Source organism: Thalassophryne amazonica, chromosome 10, assembly GCF_902500255.1.
Source record: "Thalassophryne amazonica chromosome 10, fThaAma1.1, whole genome shotgun sequence".
NCBI lineage: Eukaryota > Metazoa > Chordata > Actinopteri > Batrachoidiformes > Batrachoididae > Thalassophryne > Thalassophryne amazonica.
In genome coordinates this window covers 68,755,106-68,782,325 of record NC_047112.1, presented here as the reverse complement: position 1 = coordinate 68,782,325, position 27,220 = coordinate 68,755,106, and the positions used below count along the sequence as shown (strand labels likewise).

Here is a 27,220-nt window from a genome sequence, read left to right as displayed (position 1 = left end):
TGGAAGAGAAATCGATTTAACATTTATTAATTTTTTAAATGTAAAAATAAATAAATAAAAAAAATCCAACTGACAACTGAAAAGACCACAGGAAGAAGAATTGAGTGAATTTTTATCTGTATTGTGTGGTTGTTGGGTGTGTGTGCATGTTATCAGAGGTCTGCTGGGGGGCCATGCCATGGCAGTGATGCTGAAGGAGGGTGGTCAACACATGCTGTGGTACCAGGATGAGCTCCTGCATATGGCTAAAGACTTGGGCCTCCGTCTGCTGCCGGCCTTCAACACCAGCAGTGGCCTTCCTTACCCCAGGGTGAGGAATACGCTTGCACTGAGACAAAATGCATTCATCCATAAATGCCATGCACTCCACTGTTTATGATATAGGGATAATCAACAAGAACGCCATTTATACCTTGCTCTTGATTTGTTTGTGGTAGTGCTCCAGCATTCAGTCATATTGATTATTAAGTCTAATTCTTCTTAGGATAAGAAGAGTGCTAATCATACTATTGAAAATAACGATACACTTTTTGAAACTAAAGGGTAATAATGAATGTGATGCCACAGATCAGTAATTATACTGAGCTCCACCTGGTTGACAGCAGCTGCTCATGCAGTTCAAGCTTTTGTTCTTCTGTGATCTCTATTTTGTTTATTTTATAACCAGTTCTTGGGTGACCAGCTAGATTAGCTAAGTTGTTTCTGGACAGTCTTACATCCTACCTGTGTTTCTGGTTTGAGAGCTGTTCATACAAAAATCATCCATTAGCCATTATGACTGTTAACAATGTTAGATTAATGTGATAATACCTTTTGGATTATGGGTGAAAAGTGCTCATGTTTTGCTTATTTTTTTTAATAACTAATTTGCAATGTGTCATTATTGTAGATGTTTAGGGCATAGTAAATATGTCTACAATTCATGCATGGGTTCTGAAAAAGTGTCCTTTGAGGGTAAGGGGTTATTCAGCATCCATTAGACTCCATTTCACAGGTCTAGGCTGAAGTAACATTTGAAAATCAAATGAGCATCTGAAAGCACATTTTTGAATATTATTAATTTATTTTTCTATCAACAATAGGTGAACTTGAAATACGGTGTCAGAGGTCCAGAGACGAGAACAGGAACAGAAACGGACACGTGTACAGCATGCGCAGGAACTATCATCCTGGAGTTTGCTGCCTTAAGTCGATTCACTGGGGATCCTGTTTTTGAGGTAACAAATGATCATCAAATCCTATCGTGCTTATCGTGCTATCGCTCATCTTTTCTTTCTTAGTTTCATTTCCTTCATTCAAGGGTAGGAACTGAGTAATGTGATTAAAATAGTGTTCATCTGTGGATCCTCTGTGTAACTTAAACTATTGTCAAAATAAATCAAGAAAAGAGCTTCCACAGAGTGGCACATTGTGTCCTGTGTGATTAGGATCCATTTTCTCAGTAGTTGCAAATTGTTTCATAAAGATGAGAGTAGGTATGTAACAACAGTGGATCAGAAATAAAGAATTGTGACTGATGGCTCAATTGGAAATAAACAATTTGGGCTGGACTCAGCTTTACACTTGTAAGATTTTTTTTTTTTTTTGGTTTTTAATTTTCTGAATTCGGGTTGTTGAGAATGCCCAGGAGTTATTTGTTGCTGCATCCGCCAGATCATGGAACTCCTTTGATTCTTGACTGACAACTATCCGGCTAAACAAAATTCCTCAGAGGTTGTGCAAATCCTAAAACAATGAAAAGGCTTTATGAGTTTGTTGAGCTATATTCCTGAAGTTATGAAGACGTTTATTTCAACATACGTGAACATTCTCACCATGCATTATGGCATAAAGGCACACCCTGTATACACAAATAATTTCAAAAGCTGACTCAAGTCTTTTGAAATGATTTGTGTTTATTTGTTTAGCACCAGCTACAGCCGGATCTGACTTGCCTCGTCCTCATCTCTCCTGACCGATTCACATCTGCTTTATATAAAGCATTTCTTCATATGCTTCTACAGGAATCATTGAATAATGTTTTTAAGTTCATCAGTTTTATTTTAAACTTGCTCCGTGATGTCCATGCTGTGCTACCATACCTCAATTCTAAAATCTCACTTCTGCACTCTGATACATAGCATATCTGTGTGTGTGCTGCACTTCACCACAAGGGTTGCCAGGTCTTTCTGTCAAAACCAGCCAAATATCTACTCAGAACTAGCCCAAAGCACCCCATCACAAATTCTCGCCCGATGACAGAACTCAAAAAATGTGACCATTGACAACTGTATGCCACTATCACCTCTGCCAAGGATGACATGATACCTGTAGAACCAGTTCCTCCTTGTGTTTATGAGAAGCAAACAAAAATCTTTAGGTTTCTTTTAATACATGTATCTGTTATTAGAAGCAAATTTATGCCTATCTGGGTTTGTCCAGGAGTTTCACAGGTCCATTTCGTGCAGCTTAAAACGTGGCCAATCCCCAGAGGTGACACAAAACACCTTTCTGTGTAACTGCTTAAGCGGCACCTGTGGGTTTTGTTGTTGTCTCACGTGTAGTTTGTGCACTATAGGGGCTGTCACATTTCCAGGGAGATCTGCTGCTGGTTTGACATATATGCTGGATTTTGAGTGGTTTTTCATCATATTTGCACGCTGAAAGAACTGATCCATAACCAATAAAAACAGATTTGTTTTAAAACCATTGCAGGGCCTGAAAAAAAGTCACGTGACTGTTGTGTTTTTACTTTGTCTTCCGAGCGGACTGGTGCTACACACTGGGCTGTGTGATTCCAACTCTGGATTATAGACTTGATGGGGAAAAAAAGGACAAAATTGTGGTGAGTCCACAATGAACTTAATGTACCTACTTGTATATTAAAACATTCCATGCAAGGTGTTTTCATGTAGGTGTTGTCAGGCGTATGGTACTTGGGGGGAGCATGCACACATAATCCAAACTGAATGTGCAGTGGACATAAACGTGGAAAAAGGATTAATTTAATATAACCCCCCGCTGGCCGAAGGCCTGAAGGGGGGTTATGTCTTGGTGATTTTCTTGAGTCCATCCCAAAAAGGGTGTAAGTGTTCTGAAATCAATTCCTCTCACATTAAGAGTTTTGGAGCTTTGCCGAACCATAGGCCCAGGCGGTCTGTGAAATCTTCAGTCTGCGGACAGGACATTTTTTTTTCTCTTATTGCACATTTCATTTGCACTTTTTATTACTGTGATTTATTCAGTGTTTAGTGTGTATTTATACATGCTGTACAGATATCAGCTCAAACCAAAGTCAAATTCCTTCTTTTCTGTGGATACTTGGCAAATAACACAGCTTTTGAAAAACGGCTGTGGAGTGCAGCATTTCCACAAAAGCTGCTTGTTGATTAAAAACTCTTACCAAATCTGAATAAAGGCTTTTTGTCTTTATGAATAGTTAAACATGATTCATTTAAAGTGTGTGTCCTTTTTGCTTCATCTGCGGAGGTGGAGAGCAGCCAGTGGACCAAACCATGTTTTTTAAAGATAAAGATAAACTTTATTGATCTCACAGAGGAGAAATTCACATGTTACGCCAGCTCTTAAAAAACACACAAGGTGGGTGCAAGTAGAGGAAAATGTTCATCAAGCAGCGTGTGCAAGGATAAGCAATAATAATAATACTTGTAACAGTATAAGACATAAGAAATGAGGTAGAAATAGAATATGTATTTATATATACAGACACACATGCATTTTAAAAAATATATACAAACACACTGCTTCACTTTAAATGCGCAATAAGTACATTTCAGACGATCCGCGTGGACCCTTTCTCTTAAAAGGCTTTATTTTACTCAGCGTGTGGCTTTGTAAATTTGCAGTGTCGCCTGCTACATTGATTGGCACTTACATTTGTTATGCACATGTTCTATGGTCTCCTCTGTTTTGTGGGTGCATTACAGCGTCACATACAGGCCTGGCATATGTGCTACAGCTTTAAACGAAGCCTCAAGGCTTTGCCTCGAACAGTTTTTGTAATCGAATTATTCGATGAATCGTTTCAGCCCTGAATACCCCCTTCTGTCTGTATTAATGTAGCAGCTATGGGAAATTTAGTCCCCCTCAGGCCAAAATTATTGGAGTGTTATATAAATATAGAGAGAATGAAACCTTTATCACTTTGAAGCACGTCTTGACACTAAATAAGGTGCGTGTTTATGTTTAAAATAATATGTAGTTAAATACTGCTTAAACAGTTTTATTAAGAAATCAGGAGGACACCTTGTAACCTGGAAAACAAATGCCTATTGTGTACAATAGCAGACCATGAAACCAAAAAGGAGTAGCACCCCCTGCCTCCAGAGCTGGCATTTCTCCCAGACTAACAGTTAACAGACCGGGAGTGTGACAAGATTGTACGCCAATTCAGTGAATTACTGGGGCTGCTTCAGCGATAGTTCAAGGTTGACTGTGAGAGCTTTGCTGTTGACATACAACCCCTGGCAAAAATTATGGAATCACCGGCCTTGGAGGATGTTCATTCAGTTGTTTAATTTTGTAGAAAAAAAGCAGATCACAGACATGACACAAAACTAAAGTAATTTCAAATGGCAACTTTCTGGCTTTAAGAAACACTATAAGAAATCAGGAAAAAAAAATTGTGGCAGTCAGTAATGGTTACTTTTTTAGACCAAGCAGAGGGAAAAAAATGGAATCACTCAATTCTGAGGAAAAAATTATGGAATCATGAAAAACAAAAGAACGCTCCAACACATCACTAGTATTTTGTTGCACCACCTCTGGCTTTTATAACAGCTTGCAGTCTCTGAGGCATGGACTTAATGAGTGACAAACAGTACTCTTCATCAATCTGGCTCCAACTTTCTCTGATTGCTGTTGCCAGATCACCTTTGCAGGTTGGAGCCTTGTCATGGACCATTTTCTTCAACTTCCACCAAAGATTTTCAATTGGATTAAGATCCGGACTATTTGCAGGCCATGACATTGACCCTATGTGTCTTTTTGCAAGGAATGTTTTCACAGTTTTTGCTCTATGGCAAGATGCAGTATCATCTTGAAAAATGATTTCATCATCCCCAAACATCCTTTCAATTGGTGGGATAAGAAAAGTGTCCAAAATATCAACGTAAACTTGTGCATTTATTGATGATGTAATGACAGCCATCTCCCCAGTGCCTTTACCTGACATGCAGCCCCATATCATCAATGACTGTGGAAATTTACATGTTCTCTTCAGGCAGTCATCTTTATAAATCTCATTGGAACGGCACCAAACAAAAGTTCCAGCATCATCACCTTGCCCAATGCAGATTCGAGATTCATCACTGAATATGACTCTCATCCAGTCATCTACGATTGCTTTTCCTTAGCCCATTGTAACCTTGTTTTTTTTTCTTCAGTTTAGGTGTTAATGATGGCTTTCGTTTAGCTTTTCTGTATGTAAATCCCATTTCCTTTAGGCGGTTTCTTACAGTTTGGTCACAGACGTTGACTCCAGTTTCCTCCCATTCGTTCCTCATTTGTTTTGTTGTGCATTTTCAATTTTTGAGACATATTGCTTTAAGTTTTCTGTCTTGACGCTTTGATGTCTTCCTTGGTCTACCAGTATGTTTGCCTTTAACAGCCTTCCCATGTTGTTTGTATTTGGTCCAGAGTTTAGACACAGCTGACTGTGAACAACCAACATCTTTTGCAACATTGCGTGATGATTTAGAAAATATAGAAATATAGAAAATATATATTAAGCGAGTCATATCCAATTAATTTCACATATTTTGCTAAGTATTTAATAGTAAAATAGCAAATAAACACTACTTTAAAACCTGCTTTTGGACTCTTTACCCGCAACAATGCACTCCCGCTGGTGCAATTGTTTACGCTGCAGTGGCTTCTGGGATGCATAGTTTTTGAAACCAGGAAGTGAAATATGTACACAGTGTTGTATCTTGGCCTTTTTTTAATGTTTCGACCTTATTTTTTAATTTAAATGATAGCCGTTTTGGTCACGAGTACCCACGCAGCTGATTAGCCCTTCACGTATCTGTATATGCTTAATATTAGCATTTTTCGGAACGCCTATGGCCAAAATGAATGGAGAAATTTACTTCCGGCACCAGTCGGCTCTTCGAGGTGGGCAGTCACTTTTGAGCTCCATTAACCACTCAGACCATGTCCTTAAAGAGAGGTTTGTCTTGATGACCTCTGGGAGGGGTTATCTCGCTCCCAGCAGGAAAACAAACAGATATTGGTAAGGTTGGTAAGGTTAGACCTTACTTGTGTGAAGCGCCTTGAGGCAACTCTGTTGTGATTTCACAATATACAAGGTCTGTTAGAAAAGTATCCGACCTTTCTATTTTTTTCAAAAACCTGATGGATTTGAATCACGTGTGCTTGCATGAGCCAACCTTGAACCTTCGTGCGCATGTGATTTTTTTTTTTTTTCATGCCTGTCGGTTTTCTAACAGACCTCGTATAATTGAAAATAAATTGAAATTGAGATAAGCAAATTCCTTTGTTTCTTCTGCTATTAGACTTTAAAATGTTAGTGACAGTGCTTGACTTGAAACCTTCATGTCTGGATCCTTGGCTGATGTCCTATCCTGTTTTCTGACATTCTTGTGCAATGTTATGTCCTTTGCTGCGATCCGTGTGTGTGGTAATGTTACATTCTTTGCTGTGACCCATGATTGTAAACTGAATTGCCCCTTGGGGATAAATAAAGTTTTTTGAATCTGAATTCAATTTATTTATTTCCTTTATATAGCGCCAAATCACAACAGAGTTGCCTCAAGGCGCTTCACACAGGTAAGGTCTAACCTTACCAACCCCCAGAGCAACAGTGGTAAGGAAAAACTCCCTCTGAGGAAGAAACCTCAAGCAGACCAGACTCAAAGGGGTGACCCTCTGCTTGGGCCATGCTACAAACATAAATTACAGAAATAATTCACAGAACAATTCACGGACGAATATACAAGAATTGCTGTTGGTGCACAGGACAGGAGGATCGCCAACACAAACACAACTCCCATCTCTGGATGGAGCTGCACCTTAAACAGAGAAAAGACAGAATCAGGCATCAGAAAGACAAAAAAATACTGTATAATTTGCCAGCATTAATCAACAAGAAAAACAGAAGAAATACTAAGGTGATTGCCGGCCGCTAGCCCTAAACTTCACTAAAAGACCCAGAATTTAGGTGAAGTTGAGGCCACAGCCCACTTCAATTACTAATAACATGAATTAAAAGAGTAAAAAGCATAAAACAAAACTACACCAGTATGCTAGCCATATGAAAGGGAAAATAAGTGCGTCTTAAGTCTGGACTTGAAATTCTCCACAAAATCTGATTGTTTTATTGACGCAGGAAGATCATTCCACAGAACAGGGGCACGATAAGAGAAAGCTCTGTGACCTGCAGACTTCTTATTCACCTTAGGGACACAAAGTAGTCCTGCACCCTGAGAGCGTAAAGCCCAGGCCGGTACGTAAGGTTTAATTAGGTCAGCTCGGTAGGGAGGTGCCAGTCCATGAATAATTTTATAGGTTAGTAGCAGAACCTTAAAATCTGATCTCACTGGGACAGGAAACCAGTGAAGAGACACCAAAATGGGTGTAATGTGGTCAAACTTTCTGCTTCGTGTCAAAAGTCTGGCTGCAGCATTCTGATCCTATTGGAGACCCCTAATGCCAGACTGCGGTAAACCAGAAAATAGAATATTGCAGTAGTCCAATCTAGAAGAGATGAACGCATGAATCAGGGTCTCAGCATCAGCCATAGGCAGGATGGGACGAATCTTCGCTATATTTCGCAGGTGGAAGAAAGCAGTCCTAGTGATATTTCTAATATGGAGACCAAAAGACAACGAAGGATCAAAAATTACCCCAAGGTTCCTCACTTTGTCAGTGTGATGTATGACACGTGAGCCTAGGCTGAGTGTTAACTGGTCAAATTGATGCCGATGTCTCACTGGACCAAGAACCATCATTTCAGTCTTTTCAGAGTTTAAAAGTAGGAAGTTTCTAGACATCCAACTTCTCACTGATGCAAGGCAATCTTCTAAGGATTTTATGTGAACGAGATTACCAGCAGTTATCGGCATATATAACTGAGTATCATCTGCATAGCAGTGAAAGGTAATCCCAAAATGCCGCAATATGTGCCCAAGGGGTGCTATATAAAGGGAGAAAAGCAGGGGGCCTAAGACAGACCCCTGAAGAACCCCAAATTTCATGTCACTAAGGTTAGAGGTAGTGTTACTGTACAAAACACAGAACGACTGGTCAAGTATGACGTCAGCCATGCAAGGGCACTCCCAGTAATCCCAAAATGATTTTCCAGCCTATCAAGTAGAATATGATGATCCACTGTATCAAATGCAGCACTGAGATCTAACAGCAACAGAACCGTAGTAGTGTCCAAATCCATTGTAAGCAGAAGATCATTCACCACTTTGAATGATATTTTCTAAAAGCAGACTGCAGCGGCTCAAAGAGATTATTCTCAGTAAGATAGTCTACGAGCTGCCGTGACACCACTTCTTCCAGAATTTTAGAGCAAAATGATAGATTTGATATCGGCCGATAGTTTTTCCATTCCCTAGGGTCAAGATTAGGTTTCTTAAGTAATGGTTTAATCACTGCATATTTGAAACGTTTAGGAACAGATCCAGAAGTTAAAGATAATAATTTCCAAAGAGTGGGCCACAGGTCCTTAAATAGTTTTGTTGGTATAGGATCAAATAAACAGGTTGTGCTTTTTGTTAACGTTATAAGTTTCGTCAGCATGTCTAGAAAGATACCATCAAATTCTGTAAATCTAGCTAATACCTCAGTAGTGGCGCCCACCTCAATAGCAGGGTGTAGTGGCTGGGTTAAGGCATGCTGGGATATATTCAACCTAATGTTATCTATTCTCAAAGTAATCCAGGAAATCTTGTGCTGTAAAAGGAGAGCGAAGTACAGGTGGTTGTCCATGAATAAGTGTTGCCACCGTGTTGAACAAGAACCTTGAGCTATGCTTGTTTTTGTTGATCAAATCAGAGTAATAGGTCCGCTTTGTAGCCAATAGTGCATGCTTATAGTCTAAGATAGCATCACGCCATGCAAGGTGGAATACTTCTAATTTTGAACGACGCCATTTCCGTTCTAGACCTCTTGCTTTATGCTTGAGGTCATGCAGGTAATCATTGAACCAAGGTGACTGTGATTTGGGGGAGCGTGGTTTCAACACAGGTGGTGCAATCATGTCGAGATCGTTTTGAGCACTGAGTTTAAACTATCCACAAGTCTGTCTACTGACTGGGTATTGGTCAAAAGTGAGGCTAAGACATCAGGCAATCTAGCTTCTAATTCAGTCGTAGTTGAGGAGTTTATGCATCACCGTAATGATAAATAAGGTTGTTGTTCCACTAAACACGGCAGTGAAACTGTAAACTTAGTAAGTGATTGATCAGAGACCACTGATGTAAGAGGCATGATGTCAATATTCGTGACAGCAATACCACGTGCGAGAACCAGATCCAGGGCATTTCCACTAATGTGCGTCGAATCCCGAATGCATTGCCGAAATCCTAATGCATCCAAACTTTCCATAAATGATTTGCAGAGGGGATCAGAAGGCTTATTTATATGAACGTTAAGTCACCAATGATCAGAATGTTATCTGCTGTCGTTGACAAGTTAGAAATGAACGCACCAAATTCATCTAAGAATTTAGAATATGGGCCAGGAGGCCTATATACAGTGACAAAGTAATACGGCTGATTTTTATTCTTCTGACCTTGGCAATGTGTAATATCCTGAGCGGAGAATCAGATGCTCAAACAAGTTATATTTGTGACCCCCAACCACTAATAAGCTAAACCTAGATTTATAAATAAGAGCTACACCCCCGCGTTGCTTCGCATCACGAGGGACGTGACTAAATGCATATGATGGTGGGCAGCCCTCATTTAAGGGGAGGACGGCTGTAGGTTTAAGCCAGGTTTCACATAACCCAATCATATCGAAGTGATCATTAATTAAATCATTAATCAACAATGATTTTGAGGACAGTGATCTTATGTTAATGAGACCCAGTCTAAGGACCTCAGTGGGGTTGACAGTTGAGCTGTTTGGGTTTAGGGGTGGTTCCAGAGTGGCATATATAAGATGCCTGGAAGTAGGTTTAGGTTTGAGACATTCCACACGCGTTGTAGGTAGCAGACATGAAATCTTTGATATTGCTGGAACAACCATTGGGCCATCCTCAATTTCAACATGATCCAATATAGTATTGGATATTAAGTCTGCAAAGCATATCCCTCTATGATTGTTATGGACACGTCTACGGGAGCAGGCCACAGTCTCAACTTGTTGAAATTCCCTCCCTGTCAGATAAACTGCACTATCACCATAGTGGATTTTCTGCACTAATTTCCCCGCTAAGCTAATGGATTCCACACCCACATTTGTCATAAGCCTTGCAGGGTCTCTAATCACCTGCTCCGTGGCCTGCTGTAGATTCCTTAAGTTACCCTCCCTGTAGAGCTCTATCTATGTTTGCAGACAAGATGGCGGCGCCTTCCCCAGTAGGGCGGAGGCCGTCCGGCATCAGCAGGCCACGGTGGCTCCAGAACGAAGGCCAGTTATCAATAAAGCTAAAGCCTTGCTGTCTACAAAACTGCTCCAGCCACCTATTTAATGATGTCAGTCTGCTAAACGCTTCATCAGTACCCCGGGAGGGGAGGGGACCAGAGACTATTAATCGATGCCGACACATATTTCTGGCAAGGTCACAAGTCCTCTCTATGTCCATTTTTGTGACCTCTGAGTGCTTCATCCCGATATCATTGGTGCCAACGTGATTAACTATGTGACTATATCTCATGTCATGTTCCTTCGTCTGTCTTCCCTTCTGCAGCGTCAGCACCCTAAGATGATATGCAATGTCGGGAGCTCTGGCCCCAGGAATACATTTAACGTCAGCCGGCATCTGTAACCTGACTTTGCGGGTGATCGAATCCCCTATCATTAAAGTCCGGTGTTTCGGCCTGGAGACAGGAGTGGAAGTCACGCGTGGACTCAGAGAATTCACATCTTACAAATCCAAGGGGGAGATCTGATTTACAGTTTGCACTGGTGAGTGTGATCGGGGTGCCACAATCGGGCACCAAGCCCTATGGGGCTTCCTCCGCCTAGCCACTGTCCGACAGCCGTCCTCCACAGCCGGCATTTCTAAGCTGATGCTAATGGGCTCGCTAGCCGGCCCAACACTGACCTCATCTGGAGTGCCCGTAACATCTAACTCCACTGCGCTAAGAAGCTGCTCTGACTTACGGACACGGCTCTCTAAGAGAGCCACCCTATCTTCCAACATCACGCAGGATTTACGAAGGGTGTAAAGTAGCATTAGTAGTGTACTTTGTGCACTAAGAAATTCAAAAATGTAGCCAAGCAAACACGAGCTAACCAATAATGGATAAGCTAACCACTCCTGAGGCTCACACAGACACAGATAAATGAATTAAAATTCACAGCAGTTACACTGAAAAACTAACAGAAGTATTAAACAGGTAAAAAAGCAGCAGCTATAAAATACACTAAACAGTTAATTAACTAACAGGAGTGTAAAAAAATGAAATGAAAAAATGACAAGGGTCAGAAATAGCTAACGCAAGCTAACCGCTAGCGAAAATGCTAGCCGCGCCTAAGATTTTACACAGGAGTAAAAATGACTTAAAATTCACAGCAGTTCAACTGAAAAACGAACAGAAGTATTAAACGGGTCGAAAAGAAATAGCTAAAGTAACAACGGAGAGGGGAGGTGTCGACCTAGCTAGCGAATGCTAACCGCTAGCGAATGCTTACTGCTAGCGATTCACAACAAGACTGTTGTTAAATAACGTTCAGTCGATACAGTTAATAACCAGAAGAGTGCTAAACAGAAATAAAAGAAGCGTATACAACCGTGTGAAGTTCAGAGTGGCGTCACAGCAACAAACAATCTGTCAGAAGCAAGTTGAATCTGCTGTACATGGCATTTGAGTGTGGCTCCAATTTTCCACGAGTGCCATTCCACTCCTCCTTCATGCACCATTCTGCCACACTTTTGTTATGTGTGAAGGGGCCCGGCGATGCAAGATACACATCCCACCTGCAGGCACAGAAGGCAGAACTAGAGAATCAAAAGAAACTGAGAAAGAGGGCTGAAGAAGAAAGTGAACTAAATGATGCAAAGAAGCAGCTCAAAAACTGACGCAAACTTACGAATCATTAACAAAAGATGCTGATGAGCAGGAACATTGGTTGGTCCTGAACAAAGGACCAACGTTACAGGGCTGCAAAGTCAAATGCCCTGAGGCAGAAAGGCAAAGAAGTGGAAGATGACATGAAGAAGGAGAATGATGTTGTCAGTGAGCTCTCTGGTGAGGAGAGGAAGGCTCCTGTCTTGTGCACTGCATGGGCTCCCAAAGTTTCCTGTATATTTGTTTTGTAAATTGTGTCGGTAGTATGGCCCAAGTAGAGGGTTGCCACTCTGAGTCTGGTTATTTTTAATAAATTTCAAAATAACTTTTTTCATGTTGTCATTTTGGGGTGTTGTGACTAGAATTTTGAGGGGAAAAAAATTTATTTCATCCATTTTGGAATAGAGCTGTACCATAACAAAATGTAGAAAAAGAGAAGCGCTGTAAATACTTTCTGGATGCACTGTATAGTGTTCGTGACCAGTAAACCTCAGCTTACGACACACACTGAACACTCATCAGAGTCCATATATGCATAGAGATCTGTATCACATATAATGTACATACTCACCATCATCCACAAGCCCACTTCTCACTATTGTCATTGCTTTTTAAGCTGCAGTCACTTTAATTCTTATTACTCCTTACTTTATCCTTGTCCTGATTTATGTCTTGTCTGGCTTTGTGATAGTACTGTGAGCAAGTGAAACCAGAGTCAAATTTTTTGTACATACTTGGACAATAAAGCTGATTCCGATGTTACACACCTGTTGAGGAACCCCCACCCCTGAATTGTAGAAACTTGGGGGGAGGGGGGGGTTTGGTAACATAAAACAGTTTTTGTCTGTGCATCTCTTTATTTTTAATTGGAATTGTTTTTTTTTTTTTTTGTTTTTTTTTTGCACAGCCATCACAAATTACAAAGATTTTTGACAATCACTTCTCAAGGGGACACCTCTGAAAACTTTAAAAATTAATATCTAGCAATATTGTAACCGATGTTCCCTCAAATTCAAAAAATATACCTCATGTTAGTCTCACTAAGTAACAGTTCCTTTGACAATCATTCCAGCTGTTCCCAGCATCCTCTAGAGAGACTTGATAGCAAAGACATACAGTCATTGTCTCTGGTCACTGGTTGTCATCCAGGTCTCATTACCATACAGTAAGAAGAATCATGACACAAAATACTTGGACCTTCGTTGTCCTATAAGGGTATTGGCAAAACAAAACACCTTTGTCCGGCAACCTCATGACTCTGAGGACTCTGAGGCACAAATGTCACTGCTGAGATAAATTAATGTCTCTATAAGTTTGACACTTACTGCTCACAGGTAAACTTCTGATGGCCAATTTCAGAAAGTCATTGGAAGCCTGGATCTTAGTTTTGATCTTGATTACTTTGTGCATCAAAAAAGGAAGTTCCTTCAACTTCTCCCTTGTTTTCACTTGAGGTCACCGTAGCAGATTAGAGGCTTATCTACGTACATGTTGATTTGGCACAAGTTTTACAGTGGATGCTCTTCCTGTCACAACTCCACATAACATGGCGAATAGGCATGGATGGTCTTGAACCGGGAACTTTCTGCTCTGGAAACCAGTATACTAGCCATTGGACACCACTTCACCTTACCTGTGCATCAAAGAAAAAAAAAAATCATTCAGACTTCCACAATAAATTCACACAGTACGAGGTCTGTTAGAAAAGTATCGGACCTTTTTATTTTTTGCAATAACCTTATGGATTTGAATCATGTGTGCTTGCATCAGCCAAGCTTGAACCTTCGTGCGCATGCGTGAGTTTTTTCACGCCTGTCGGTTGCGTCATTCGCTTGTGAGCACGCTTTGAGTGAGCACTGGTCCTCCCCCCTCGTCGGATTTTCATTGTGAGGAAAATGTCTGAACGGCTGGAGCAGCAATGCGTCAAATTTTTCCAGAAACTGTGAGAGACAGCCAGGTGGACACCATTCGGAAAATTCAGATGGCTTTCAGGGACGATTTTATGGGCATCACACAGATTAAGGAGTGGTACAGCCGGTTTAAAGACGGCACACAATGGCGGAGGGCGCGCCGCACACTGAGCAGTGATCGACAGGCTGAAACGACCAGATCATTTCCAAACTGAATGCTGTGTTGATCCGGGACGTCGTCTGATTGCCAGAGAAATGGCAGAAAAGGTGGACATAGCACTTTCCCGGAGATTTTGTCATGAAAACAAGAGCGGAGGAATTCGCCATGGAGCCACTAATGGTGCGGAACGAAAACACCTCTGTGTTTGTCTAACAGGACATGTTGTGACATGCTCAGCTCTTCGACAATTTCTTGGATACTCACTCGACAGAAAAGCCACCCAAAGCCGTCTGAATCTTCCGAATGGTGGAAGAGCTGGGCATGTCCCGTGAGACTTCCAACACGGAGGTGCTTTTTGTTCTGCGCCATTAGCGGCTCTGTCCTGACGCACGAATTCCGCCGCACGTCTTTCATTACAAAATCTCCTGTAACAGTGTAATGTGCCGAAAAAGTGCTATGTCCACCTCTCTTGCCATTTCTCTGGTAGTCAGACGACATCCCGGATAAACACAGCCTTCACTTTGGAAATGATCTGGTCGTTTCAGCCTGTCGATGGCCGCTTCAAGCGCGGCGCGCCCTCAGCCGCTGTGGGCCGTCTTTAATCCAGTTGTAATGCTCCTTAATCTGTGTGATGCCCATAAGATCTTCACCGAAAGCCATCTGAAGTTTCCGAATGGTTTCCTCCTGGCTGTCTCTCACAGTTTATGAAAAAATTTTGATGCAGCAAAGCGGCAGTCGCTCGACCATTTTCCTGACAGTGAAAATCCGCCGAGGGGGCTGGACCACGCCTCCCACAAAGCGTGCTCACAGGCGAATGACGCAACCGACAGGCGAGAAAAAACTCACACATGCGCACGAAGGTTCAAGCTTGGCTGATGCAATCACACATGATTCAAATCATAAGGTTATTGCAAAAAATAAAAAGGTCCGATACGTTTCTAACAGACCTCGTATTTATGATAGATAAGGAGAAATCTGTTTTGACACTATAACCTCAGTAAAGTGTAAAGGTAAAAATGGCCATCCATCCATCACCTGACAGGCCGCCACCTGACTGCTCTGCCCACATGCTTCACCTGCCGTTAGTGACTGAGGGGCAAATGATGGGCAACCAGTTTTCTCTTTTTTGTTGTATTCATTTTAACTACTTGCTATTTGATAATGTCAATGGAATTTTTAAATTCTTCATTAATCTTATTCTAATTGGTGTAATAAAGGGCTGAGCTTTGTGTATTAAAGTGTCACTGAAACATTTTATTATGTTGTCCCAAAGTTACACAACTGGAAACTTCTTTTTATGGCTGCAGCAGACTGTTGATCAAGTGCTGAGTCAATCAGTGTAATCCTAAAAACAAAGGGACAGCTACTGCCCATTGATTTCTCTTTCTAATCAATAATGCATCCTATCATGCACCCATGTAGGCCCATGCTAGGAGAGCCCTTGACTTTCTGTGGGAGAAGAGACAGCGGAACAGCAATTTAGTCGGAACAACCATTAACATCCACTCTGGAGAGTGGGTCCGCAGAGGTGAGACAGCTGAGACGTGATGACATAACGACAGCTGTTTTTTGGTCTGGCTGTGAATGTATTTGGAGGGACAGCAGAAAAAGGGGAAACCAGAACAGTTAATAATCAGTTTTCTGTTGTCTTAATACTTAATACATGTTACGTGATGTTTGTCTATCCAGACAGCGGAGTCGGAGCGGGAATTGACTCCTACTATGAATACCTGCTGAAGGGCTACATTCTCTTGGGAGAAGACCTGTTTCTACAGCGGTTCAATATTGTGAGATTACACACACACACACACACACATACATACATACATACATACATACATACATACATATATATATATTTTATATCTTCTTCTGTAATAATGGAGATTCATCACAATGGTCTTCAGCATGTGAGAAAGTGTTATATTTTAAGTTTGTGCAGAAGGATTCAGTTTCAACAGGATATTTTGCCCAGAAATCAGGCTTTTAAAAAAAAAAATCTAAACATTAACTTTAGCCCTGTTTAGCTCATGTGGGCCAAAGGTCCGGTGAGCTAACACTGTGGGTCATCTGTCTGTTGGTGTGTGTAAACATCATCTTCTCTGAAACTGCTGGACCAATGATGCTGAAACTTGGTGCGCACATTCCTACCCATGAGGACACCAAAGTTACTTCGAGGTGTTCCAATCCCATTTCATATATGGCGGCCATCTTGAAAAGCTCACATATATCCATTTGTCACCCATTTATCTAGCAGTTTAGTTGAAATTTGCTACATCTGTAGCAGTCGGCAAGCCCAAAAAAATATTAAATATGTTTTATGAAATTTTCAATTTTGACCTTGATATGACCCCTGGACTGTCATCACATCCACTTTTCCAGTTGTCACTTTAAACATCTTCTGCAAAACCACTGAACCAGTGAAGCTCAAACTAGGTGTGCATGTTCCTACCCATGAGGACACCAAGGTTTGTTTGAGGCATTGCAATCCGATTTAACATATGTGCTGCCATGGCAGCCATATGAAAATGATACCTAGAGCCATTGTCAGTAGTTTTTAAAGATACTGAGGACTGGAATTTGGTACAAGGGTAGCTAGTAGGTAGCTCCAAAACATATCTGACATGTTTTTAAATTTATATATATATATATTAAATTTAATTTTATTTATTTTTTTGACCATGATACAATCTTTGGAGTTTGGCCGTTGCCCACTTTTCTAGCTGAAATTGTAATGTCTGTGGCACTATTTTTTTTATTTCTTGTGCTCACAGGGATTATTTTATGTAAAAATTACTATATATTTTCATAGTTTATATGCTCTGTTCATTTTTTTTAGTCATGGTAAATCTGTATCTGCAATCCTTTCACTTTGTCCGTGTTTGATATAGCACTATGCATCAATCATGAAGTACATTAGCCAGCCTCCTCTGCTGCTAGATGTCCACATCCACAAACCTCTGCTTCCTGCTCGCACCTGGATGGACTCCCTACTCGCCTTCTTTCCTGGACTGCAGGTGAGAATGCATGAAATAATAATCATACATTTTTATGATTATACATTTTTAAATTGATTGCTTTATGGTGACAAATAATCTAAAAAAAACAGTACAGCTTTAAATATAAAAAAACAGCTGAAAGTATGCAATTAAGTGTACAGGGTGTAAAATTATATTGTGTGCATAAACAATAAAAATAGGCAGTATTGTTAACGTTTCAGGCACTGTAGAATTTTTATAACTGTATTTTTTTTTCTTTGTCACTTGCTCAACAGAAAATCTAATTTAGAATTACATCGTTTTTAAAAGGTTTAGGTGCCTTAAATGTGTCTAAAAGATTTGAACAGTAGGGCAATTCTATGGTAACAGAATTACAGTGACAGCCAAATGTGGCCGTATTTTAACTCGCCATTAAAAATTTGTTCTGACTTTAATTCTATTTCTGTAGAATTTCCAAGTACTCTGTCAGCACCAAGCTCGATTAAAAAAAAAAAAAAAAAGCATGACTGAAATGTGTTTTTAAAACATGACTCAGTATTTCTGAGATCCTCGGAAAGTCAAATGGTAGTATTTTTTTTTTTCTCTCTGGAGAGGCTTGTGCCATTTGTTTTGTTCTGTTTGTGACCCAGGTATTGAAGGGAGATATCCGCCCTGCTATTGAAACACATGAAATGTTATATCAAGTTACCAAGAAACACAACTTCCTGCCAGAGGTAACTTTCCTCACTTTATAGACATCTTAAAACATTGCGTTTTGGCTCAAACTGCCTAATATCATGATGAAGGACATTGTATAATGTGTTCATCAGTTCAATTAACACCATTTAGATCTTTTTGCCAGAACAAGATTATATTTTGTGACATGGCGGTAAATTTGAGCTGTCTGTCATAATTACAGTGGTTTGTCCTCCTTCCTCTTTCCCCAGGCCTTCACTACTGATTTCAGGGTTCACTGGGCCCAACATCCCCTGAGGCCTGAATTTGCAGAGAGCACCTATTTTCTTTACAAGGTAATATAACAAGGCATCTTGACAGAATGCAGACTTCTTGTCTCACTGCTACAGGTTAAACATGTCATGTACCATGATTTCTTCACTATCAGTAGTTAATAACTGTCAATTTTGCTACATTTCTGAGTTTCAGACCAAAATTGCAATGTGCAAATGCTCTCCATCCTTGCATTTATTAAGAAGCCACAAGCATACAAATTACTAATTAGTGCAGTTCATTAACATACAGTAATCCTTTGCCTTTGGGGCTTTATAAAAATAGATGAAGGAACAGAATATCCTTAAACAGACAGATCTGAAAGAAAAGTCAAGCCGCTTCATCATTGATGTTGCACATGTTACCGTTATACTGTTGTCCTCTCGTTCTCCCAGGCCACTGGAGACCCGTACTACCTGGAAGCAGGACGCACTATCCTTGACAACCTCAATCGCTTTGCCCGTGTTCCCTGTGGATTTGCTGCCATGAAGGATGTTCGCACGGGGAGTCACGAGGACCGGTGGGAATCTGAGGGCTTGATACATTTGTACAAAGATCTACTTCTAGCTTTCAGGGTTCTTTACCAGCTGGCTGTATGAACTTAAAATTCTGGTGGTTTGTGGAGCATGCAATAAACAACAGCAAGTGTAAAATATAGCTCTTCATATCAGCACTGTCACTTCAGAGAAAAACAAATTACAAGTTCCACCAGTATCTATTACATATAAGAAGTAGATGCAAGTCCAGTGTAGGCCCTGAGGCCAGTTGTTACCTCCAGATCCCAAAGAATAGCGGTTCTCAAGCTGGACCTCAAGTACCACCTGTCCTACACATTTTCTGTCTCCCTGCTCTGCCACAAGCTGATTAGTTCATTCAGGTGTGCTCAGCCAATCAAGTCCTGAATGAGCCAATCATCTTGTGGCAGAGCAGGTGAGAAATGGAAAATGTGAGAACCACTGCTGTAGAGTGAAGCGGATAAGAGATTAGGGATTTCATTTACTTCCCCAACCAAGCCTGGTACCCATTTACAGCTGGGTGGACTGGTACAATACAGATGATGTTTCTTGTCAAAGGACACAGGCACGTAGTGCAACTGGGAATCGAACCCAGTTCTATAGATTAGTAGGGGTTAGTGTTAGCACAAATGTTTTGAAATACCCCCTTAAAAATCTGGAACTGGTTATTATGAACAAGAAAATGCAAATCATTGACCAAATGATGTAGTCTAACTCCAGGAATATCACAGGAACACTGTAGATATTGTGAGGTTTGAATAATGTGAGCATTTATGTCCATAATGGTCTGCTTCTGAACATGTTGGTCATAATCCATGAGGAGCTTTTTTGGTTCTTCGTGAGGCAAAAGACGCACTCAATTTTGACAGGGAAAGCGAGGTATGTCGAGCATAGTGCACCTACAAGTAGAGACGTCCTACCATTGCCAGACAGCATTTTGTGAGAAAAGCTGATAATGTGCAGAGTTAAACCATCTTCTTAAGGCATCAGTCTAACTCTGGTTTGGTCATTATGAGCTGCTGGTGAATAAAATCTGGCTTATCTTGGATCTTGTCAACTTTCAGAATGGATTCATTCTTCCTCGCTGAGATGTTTAAATACTTGTTCCTGATGTTTGCTGACTCGGAGGACCTGCCGTTTGATGTGGAGGACTACATCTTCACGACGGAGGCACACCTGCTGCCCCTGTCACTCTCCATGACCCCTCGCTCCTCAGCTTTTCCCTTGAATAGAATGGTAAATCAGTTCACAGTGTAAGAATACAATCTAAAAACACTGTTGACTTTTCATATTGCAATTGTCACAAATCCTTTCACATACACTTGCTACTTCAGTCAGAAGAGGAGCTGGACGACTCGAACTTTGATTGGATCTGCCCCAACACCCGACTTATGTTTCCTGACCCCGCCTTTCCTCGCAACCTGCGAGAACCGATCCGTAGTGCTGTGGACAAGAGCTGCCCCCGACCTGCTCCGTACCGGTATGCAACAAGACGATGCCATCTCTGTTTGTTCATGTTTAAAGCTAAACATGAACATTTAACAGCATTTCTTTGCTGTCATTCATTGTATGTTTCGTCATTTTTACTTTTCTGCTCAGGGAGCCCGGAATGGGCCGTCCTCCCCTCAGGGCTCAGGACTTCATGGCAAACAATCCTGAACATCTGGAACTATTAAGGAGGATGGGGGTCAGCCTCATCCACCTGAAAGATGGCCGGGTGCAGCTGGTCCAGCATGCTACGCAGGTGAACAGTTTAGCATTAACGGTAAACAGACACACGCTTTAAAGGCCCAAAAATACTCCTTATTGCACTATTACATTAACAAAAAACATGTTTTTATGGCTAGGTTGAATAATTTTGCAGTAACCACATTAATTAGTAAAATGGTTTATTCTGTTTTGCAAATTCCCCTCAAAATGTAATGGTTTAATCACCAGGCCACACCCAACATTTTCAGTATGTTTAATGAAATTGATTTAATCCAGTCTTGGTAGAGTGTCATCTTTCTTTAAGATTTTACTTCCACAAATCATGACAAGTTCAGATTCAGATCTTATTCTGAATGCCTTTCATAACTCAAGATATACAATGAGAGCAGGCCTCGAGCTGAAGACCTTATTTGTATTCGAGCATACTGACACGCCTTGTGTATCAGTAGAGTGTTCTGTATGCAAACAGATTTTGAAAAAAGCACAACTTGTTTTAAAGAGGAAATGATTGGTCAATACTGTACTGCTCTTTTTCACTCCTGAGTGTTTAAAGTGGGCCAGTCACTTTTGAAGTACATTTTACAGAAGTGTGTGTGTGTGTGTGTGTGTGTGTGTGTGTGTGTGTGTGTGTGTACACACACACTCTTTACCCTTCAGTGTGTGTCCAAACGTTTGACTGGTACTGTATAAACTGCCAACGGGGATCAGTGTATGTAATGTAAGCATAGCACCTGCCATCTGGTGGAGATATGAGGGTAATACACACACAGATGGGCACGAGTCAGTGGGTTTGGCTGATTTTAAATGTCTATTTGTGCTTCATGCCATGCACTTTTATCTGACAAGCAAATTGAAGCTGCATTATATTTCATGTTGATATAAAACAACTGAAAATTTGCTGGATGTATTAGTTCATCATTAGTTAAAATTACAGTACCACAAATGTTTGGCCTTGGGCACTGTAAAAGCTGTTTCAGAGACAGTCATTGTTTGGGTGGTTAAATTAATTCACTGCGCAATGGACTACTAATAAAAACAAAAAAAACTGTTTTAAGCATGATCATTTGTACCTGCTCAGTCCATAAGTATTATATATACAAATAATAAGAGCATAACAGTCATGTCAAACACTTTGTTGTACAGCTTCCAATATTTTTTAGTGTCTTCCTTGGTTGAATGTTTTCATGCATGTGCATGATTGTACCTCTGCTCTTGTGTAGTAACAGACACGTGGATTGTGTTGTGTAACACAGAACCTAAACGGTATGGAAAACAGATTGAGAGACGCTATGCCTGTAACTCCAAACTGTTAGCTGAAGAAAATGCACATTGCTGGAAGTGGCTGAGCACCTTTAACAAAGAACAATCTCTGTCTTCTCCCACTTTTGCAAACCCACGTGTAGGCGGTCAGCGCGGTGGCAGCAGAGGACGGCATGCGCTTTATGCAGGAGATGATGGAGCTATCCAGCCAACAGCAGAAAGAACAGCTGCCTCCCAGGGCCATTCAAATCGTCTCGCATCCGTTCTTTGGCAGAGTTGTGCTGACCGCTGGCCCAGCACAGTTTGGCACAGACCTCTCCAAAGGTTCCACAGGAGTAAGTGGGTTTTATAGCCAGGCTTGAAATGAGCTGTCTAATTGTTTGCTTTTCCAAAGAGTTTCACTTACTTTTTTCTCATTTGTTCTCACAGATCATTTGCTCTCGCTGAATTTTTTTTTCTTTCAAATTTAAACCAAGATATATGCTGAAGTGCCCCTGTGACAACATAAATGTTGGAAAAACTACAGTCAGTTTAAAACAAAGGATCCGTGAACATTAAAGCTCCATTAGGCGGGCTGATCCCAACTACCCAGTAGCTTGTCATTTCACAGAATCTGCTCATACTGTATCTTACTTTCACTTTCAGGGCATTGAGCAAGTGAAGCTTTTTCCAGTCACTTTTGTCACTTTTAGCATAGTTGTCATTCACAGTACACAGTCAGTAATTACATTTTATGTCACCAGAATAATATGTTGTAAGTAATCAGAAAATACAAGAACATGTTCATAATTATACTGTACATTTTTTTTAATTCCCCCCCAAAAATCTGATTTTTTTTATTTTTATTTTTTAAAGAAAGTGCTCTGATGCCTGTGTATTTCCTGTCCAGTTTATCTAGTTTGTAGAAGAAGGGATTTTGATCATTCTGTGTAATGGTCAAGTGCATCAGGCAGTCAGAGGATTGATTACAAAGTGTTTTGATATAATTCCAGTTATATTTAAAAAAAAAAAACAAAAAACTGTCCTTTTAAGACCAAAGTATTTTCAGTGGTTTGCCGTGGGGTTTCAGTCAGGGCCTTCAGTAGACAAACAAAATGCACAAGACAACAACCACGCGTCACACCGTGCCACAGGCATCCAACAATATGCAAAACATTAAAATACGCCAAGTGAAGCAACAATGCATCCCAATGAGTATATCAATCAATTATTAATCAATATATCAATGCACAGTTAGCCAAAATCCACAAGTGCGCACATAATTGAAGAGACACAAATACAATGCAGCAAAACTTTTAAGTGCAGCCCAATTAAGCTCAACATCAGTCAATACGCTCAAAGAGCACATGAACAATTAAAAGGAAAAATGCTCATTATAGCCTCTATGACAGTGTAATAGAAAAGTAACACTCAGCCATTACTTGTAAATAAAATCCATGCATGTGTCCTTTTTTACGAAGCATTCAATAATGACGTGCTGCAGGTGTCCTCACTGCTTCAGCTGGCTGAGGAGTTCCTTCTCAGTTGACAGGGATGCCAAAGAAGATAGTCTTTCTTCTCCAGTTGTGTTCTTTGCATATGTTTTTATCCGTTTGAGGGCTGAGAATGAACGCTCCGCGGACACTGGAATGGTCAGGATCAGACAAGCAAGCGCACACAGTTCTGTCATAATGTCCGAAAGGCCCGTCCTCTTCAGAAAAGCCAGGAGGTCGCTGATACTTCTGCTGTGAAAGTTTGACATGTTGTACATGACTTTGAGCTCAGCTTTCAGTCTATTAAGATCAAAATAAGGACCGTAACTGTCTGTCAAACTTTGGAGCTCTGCCTCAGGAAATGTCTGCTTAAATGTGTTAAACCACTCCGCATCCAAAAGTCCAGCAAACCTCATTTTATTATGATCTTCAAATCTGTTCCTGATATGTGTGAGAATGTTATCAGTCACGGCCAAGTGAAGCTGTTTGTAGTGTGCCCATGCGTCAGGCTTCCCACGGGGCGTGCTCAGTGCACTTACAGCTCGTATGGTCTCCTCAAAAATGTCGCTGAATTTTGCTTTCTCTATCTCAACACTTTGGCAAAATTCATCAATTCTGGCCAGACTGAACTGCAGCGTCCAAAGTTTTGTTTGGTAAAATGCGAAACAACATGCTTGCGATGTCAGAAATCCCAATGAAGGCAAAAAGACAAAAAAACAAAACTCAAAACTTTTTATCTGTGCCAAGTGTCCTGATGCACAGTGAACTGTTTCCTGATCAGAATCCTCAGCGTGATCAAGGATGTGCTGAAGAGAGTGTATAAAGAACACTGACAATCCACTGAGATTTGCAAAAAATATTTTGCATTCTCTGATCTTTGATGTTCCCTGGGACATGACCAAATTTAAAAGTGTGCGCTGCGCATAACAGTGCTAGGAGTGCTAGGAGAGCGCTTGGGGAAGTGCATCTTTTACGGGTGCCTGCACTCTATTTAGCCCCGATGCCATCACAGCTGCTCCATCGTAACACTGACCCATTAACTTCACTTTGCAGTTGTAGTTCTCCAGTAAATCAAGAACGAGTCCTGCTAGATCCTGTGCTCGTTTCTTATCAGTAACGTCCTCAAAATTGAGAAATCTTTCTTTCACTCCTGTTTCAGTCACATACCTGAGAACATTGGAGAGCTGCACCACATGACTGAAATCAGTCGTTTCATCAACTGTGACAAACTTTGTGTGTTTAATCTCCTCTGTGATGTGTTCATTCAACACCTCGGCCGTTGCACTGATCAGGTCATTCTGATTTTCCCCGGCGTGCCTGTAAAAACAGTGGCTGTCAAGATGATGTCACAAGCCGCTATTGTGGTCTGCCAGCAGTGTCAATAAGTCAAAATAATTCCCACGGTTTAGTGAATCTCTGGATTTATCATGTCCCCAGAAAAACAGTTCTTGTTGCCCCAAAAAGACGACACAGTCAATAAGACACTTCAAGATGTAGCGGTTTTTCTTGACCTTGTTGTTGTGAACGCTGGTCTCCGTTTCCTCTGCTCATCCAGCTCCAAATCCACTCGATATTCACCATATGTTTTCAAATGCATGACATGATCAGGGTTTTGGTGTTTAAGTGCTGCCTTTGTTAAGCTGTTTAAACTGCTAAAACCAGTGTCGTTCCATGTCCCTCTGTTGGAGTTGGAAGGAAACACGGCCAGCAGAACAGCTTGTTGTGCTCTGTGCTAGCTGTTAGCCACTCGTAGTTACAGTCTTTAAAATGCCTTACAAAGTTCTTACTGGCCTGTGTTGGTGAATCCAGGTTTGGTGTGGGTTTTCCATTTTTTATTATTTATTTTTATCCGTGAAAGAACAACTTGAAAAAGGTGATTTTTTTTTTTTTTAGTAGATCAGCGATGAGGTCAACTGAAATTGCTGAAGCAGATGCAGCTGCCATTTTTAAAAATCAACTTCACATGCAGCACCCTCGGAAAATACAGGGGGATGCGCTTGGCACCCAGCAAGGCCAGGGGGAGGTACTGTCATTGTATGTCAAATTTTGATTGGCTGATAATTCTGTCAGTCATGCCAGTTGTCACTCATATGTGTGGCCTTTGAACAAAAGGGCAGCTGAATCAGTGCAGCAGGTCCTGAGGAGGAACAGCTCCACAGGGGTGTTCAAGGCACCTTCTAAAGTAGGAAATTACAATTAAACCTCAACAATACCAATATAAGCAACTCAGTTGTAGATTACACAAATAAATTACAAACTAAATAGTTTATTGAGACATTTTACACTTTTTCATTTTCCAGGGCTAGCAGAGAAGACCCTGCTGGCCCTGACAGCCCACCACTGGGTATTTTGTATTACATGGTAATTGAGTTATTTCCAGCTAAACATGATGCACCTGCCTGGCTCTTCCTCTTTTGTGCAGGTACGAGGTTTTGTGACTGTCGCTGAACCCTACAGTGGCTGTGCTGAGCTCACCAATGCCGAGTACGTCCAGGGCCACATCGCCCTGCTGCAGAGGGGTCAGTGTATGTTTGCAGAGAAAGCCCGACACATTCAGAAGGCCGGTGCCATTGGAGGAATAGTCATTGGTGAGCAAATGTAGTTAATGTTGGAAGACTAAAGGCATCAACTTAGTATTAGATAAATAGGTTATGTTGAGGTCAGCAAACTGATTATGATCTTGCAAGTTAACTAAGAAGTAGAGGGCAACTTGTAATTTTAAAACCAATAACCATAAATAGACAAGCCAAATAAAATCTTTAATTTTGCACAGGAGTTGTTCTCTTGCTTCTCTGCTAAAAGGTTGCATAATCCACAGCTTTTTGATATTTTTAGCTCTACTGGTGGTGTCATCGTAGAGATCTGGATCCTTATCAAATCCTCATCACAGATTGCACAGTTTCACTTGTTGCATGTCTGTTATGTTTGACAGCCAGCTTTCAAACTTATGAACCTTTAAAAAAACTAAAAATATCCTGACATTAGATTATTTATGCAAAATCTACACTTATGCAACAGCAAAATGTAATGGTGCTTCTTGAGATGTTTGATGGAGATTAGCTGAAATCTTAACATAAAAACAGTTGTGTTAGTAGACAGACGTATCGATATGAACCAATGAATAACATTAAAAAAAGTAAAAACCCCCATCTGCACGGGTCTTTCTCTTTTCTTCTTGCGCCTGTCACGCCTGCCAGATGACAACGAGGGCAGCAGCAGTGACATCGCCCCCCTGTTTCAGATGGCCGGTGATGGTCGCAACACGGATGAAATCACCCTGCCTCTCCTCTTCCTCTTCCACAAGGAGGGCAACATCCTGTTGGAGGCCCTAAAGGAATACCGGGAGGTGGAGGTGCTGCTGAGCGACAAAGCCAGAGACAGAGGTGTGACATTAGCTTTCCTTTTTATTCCCCTCAGCTGTCTGATTAGTCTACTTGTGTCACTCCACCCACTGAGTGACAATGTGTTTGATTTCATAAAAAGATGATGATGGGTCTTATTTAAACTCTTCACAGATGTGACTCAGTCTGATGGTCATCATCACAAGCACCCACCAGCTCTTCTTAGAATGGAGTTCAGGATCATTGAGCACATGACATCCCGATAGGTTCTTTCAGATCTCTGTTTCCTCTGATGGACTGTAACAGGCTGTTTCCTCTTCTTTGTCTCTCTTCTTTTAATAAACCTTCCCTTTTGAATGAGCAGCAGCCATATTCAAAGGGAAACCTCTCCCTGGCAGCCTGATTGAGGGCAGTAAGTATTCTCGTCTTTTCTTTCTTTTCTGCCCACATTTTTCTTTGTGTCTCTGTTACTGCTTTTACTCATCATGAACTTGACATCCCTCCTCCTTTTTTCCCTTGATTACGTGATTCTGTGGGTGTCTGATTGATAACCTTTGAGGAGTCCCAGGATTTTGTGATGTCATTTTCACATTTAAAGCTTGAGATGATGACAGCTGGGTTTTTGTCCACTGGAGCAAACTCGTGGTTACAAGCGGA

At 41.0% G+C, this 27,220-nt stretch overlaps 1 protein-coding gene across 2 annotated transcripts in view; it reads left to right on the top strand.

Annotated features, from left to right (window-relative positions):
* The window catches only part of edem3 (ER degradation enhancer, mannosidase alpha-like 3), a 62,367-nt gene that overhangs the window by 20,749 nt on the left and 14,398 nt on the right, over positions 1-27,220 (top strand). Inside the window, exons 6-20 of one of the 2 annotated variants that reach the window (XM_034180202.1) lie at positions 157-310; positions 1,083-1,217; positions 15,702-15,807; positions 15,969-16,066; positions 17,171-17,296; positions 17,908-17,991; positions 18,205-18,288; positions 18,661-18,785; positions 19,845-20,016; positions 20,115-20,260; positions 20,380-20,524; positions 21,894-22,085; positions 25,645-25,810; positions 26,420-26,605; positions 26,928-26,975. In XM_034180202.1, the coding sequence (XP_034036093.1) occupies positions 157-310; positions 1,083-1,217; positions 15,702-15,807; positions 15,969-16,066; positions 17,171-17,296; positions 17,908-17,991; positions 18,205-18,288; positions 18,661-18,785; positions 19,845-20,016; positions 20,115-20,260; positions 20,380-20,524; positions 21,894-22,085; positions 25,645-25,810; positions 26,420-26,605; positions 26,928-26,975 (1,967 nt within the window). The remainder of the gene's footprint in view (positions 1-156; positions 311-1,082; positions 1,218-15,701; positions 15,808-15,968; positions 16,067-17,170; positions 17,297-17,907; positions 17,992-18,204; positions 18,289-18,660; positions 18,786-19,844; positions 20,017-20,114; positions 20,261-20,379; positions 20,525-21,893; positions 22,086-25,644; positions 25,811-26,419; positions 26,606-26,927; positions 26,976-27,220) is intronic. The other variant, XM_034180203.1, reaches the window with a different exon arrangement.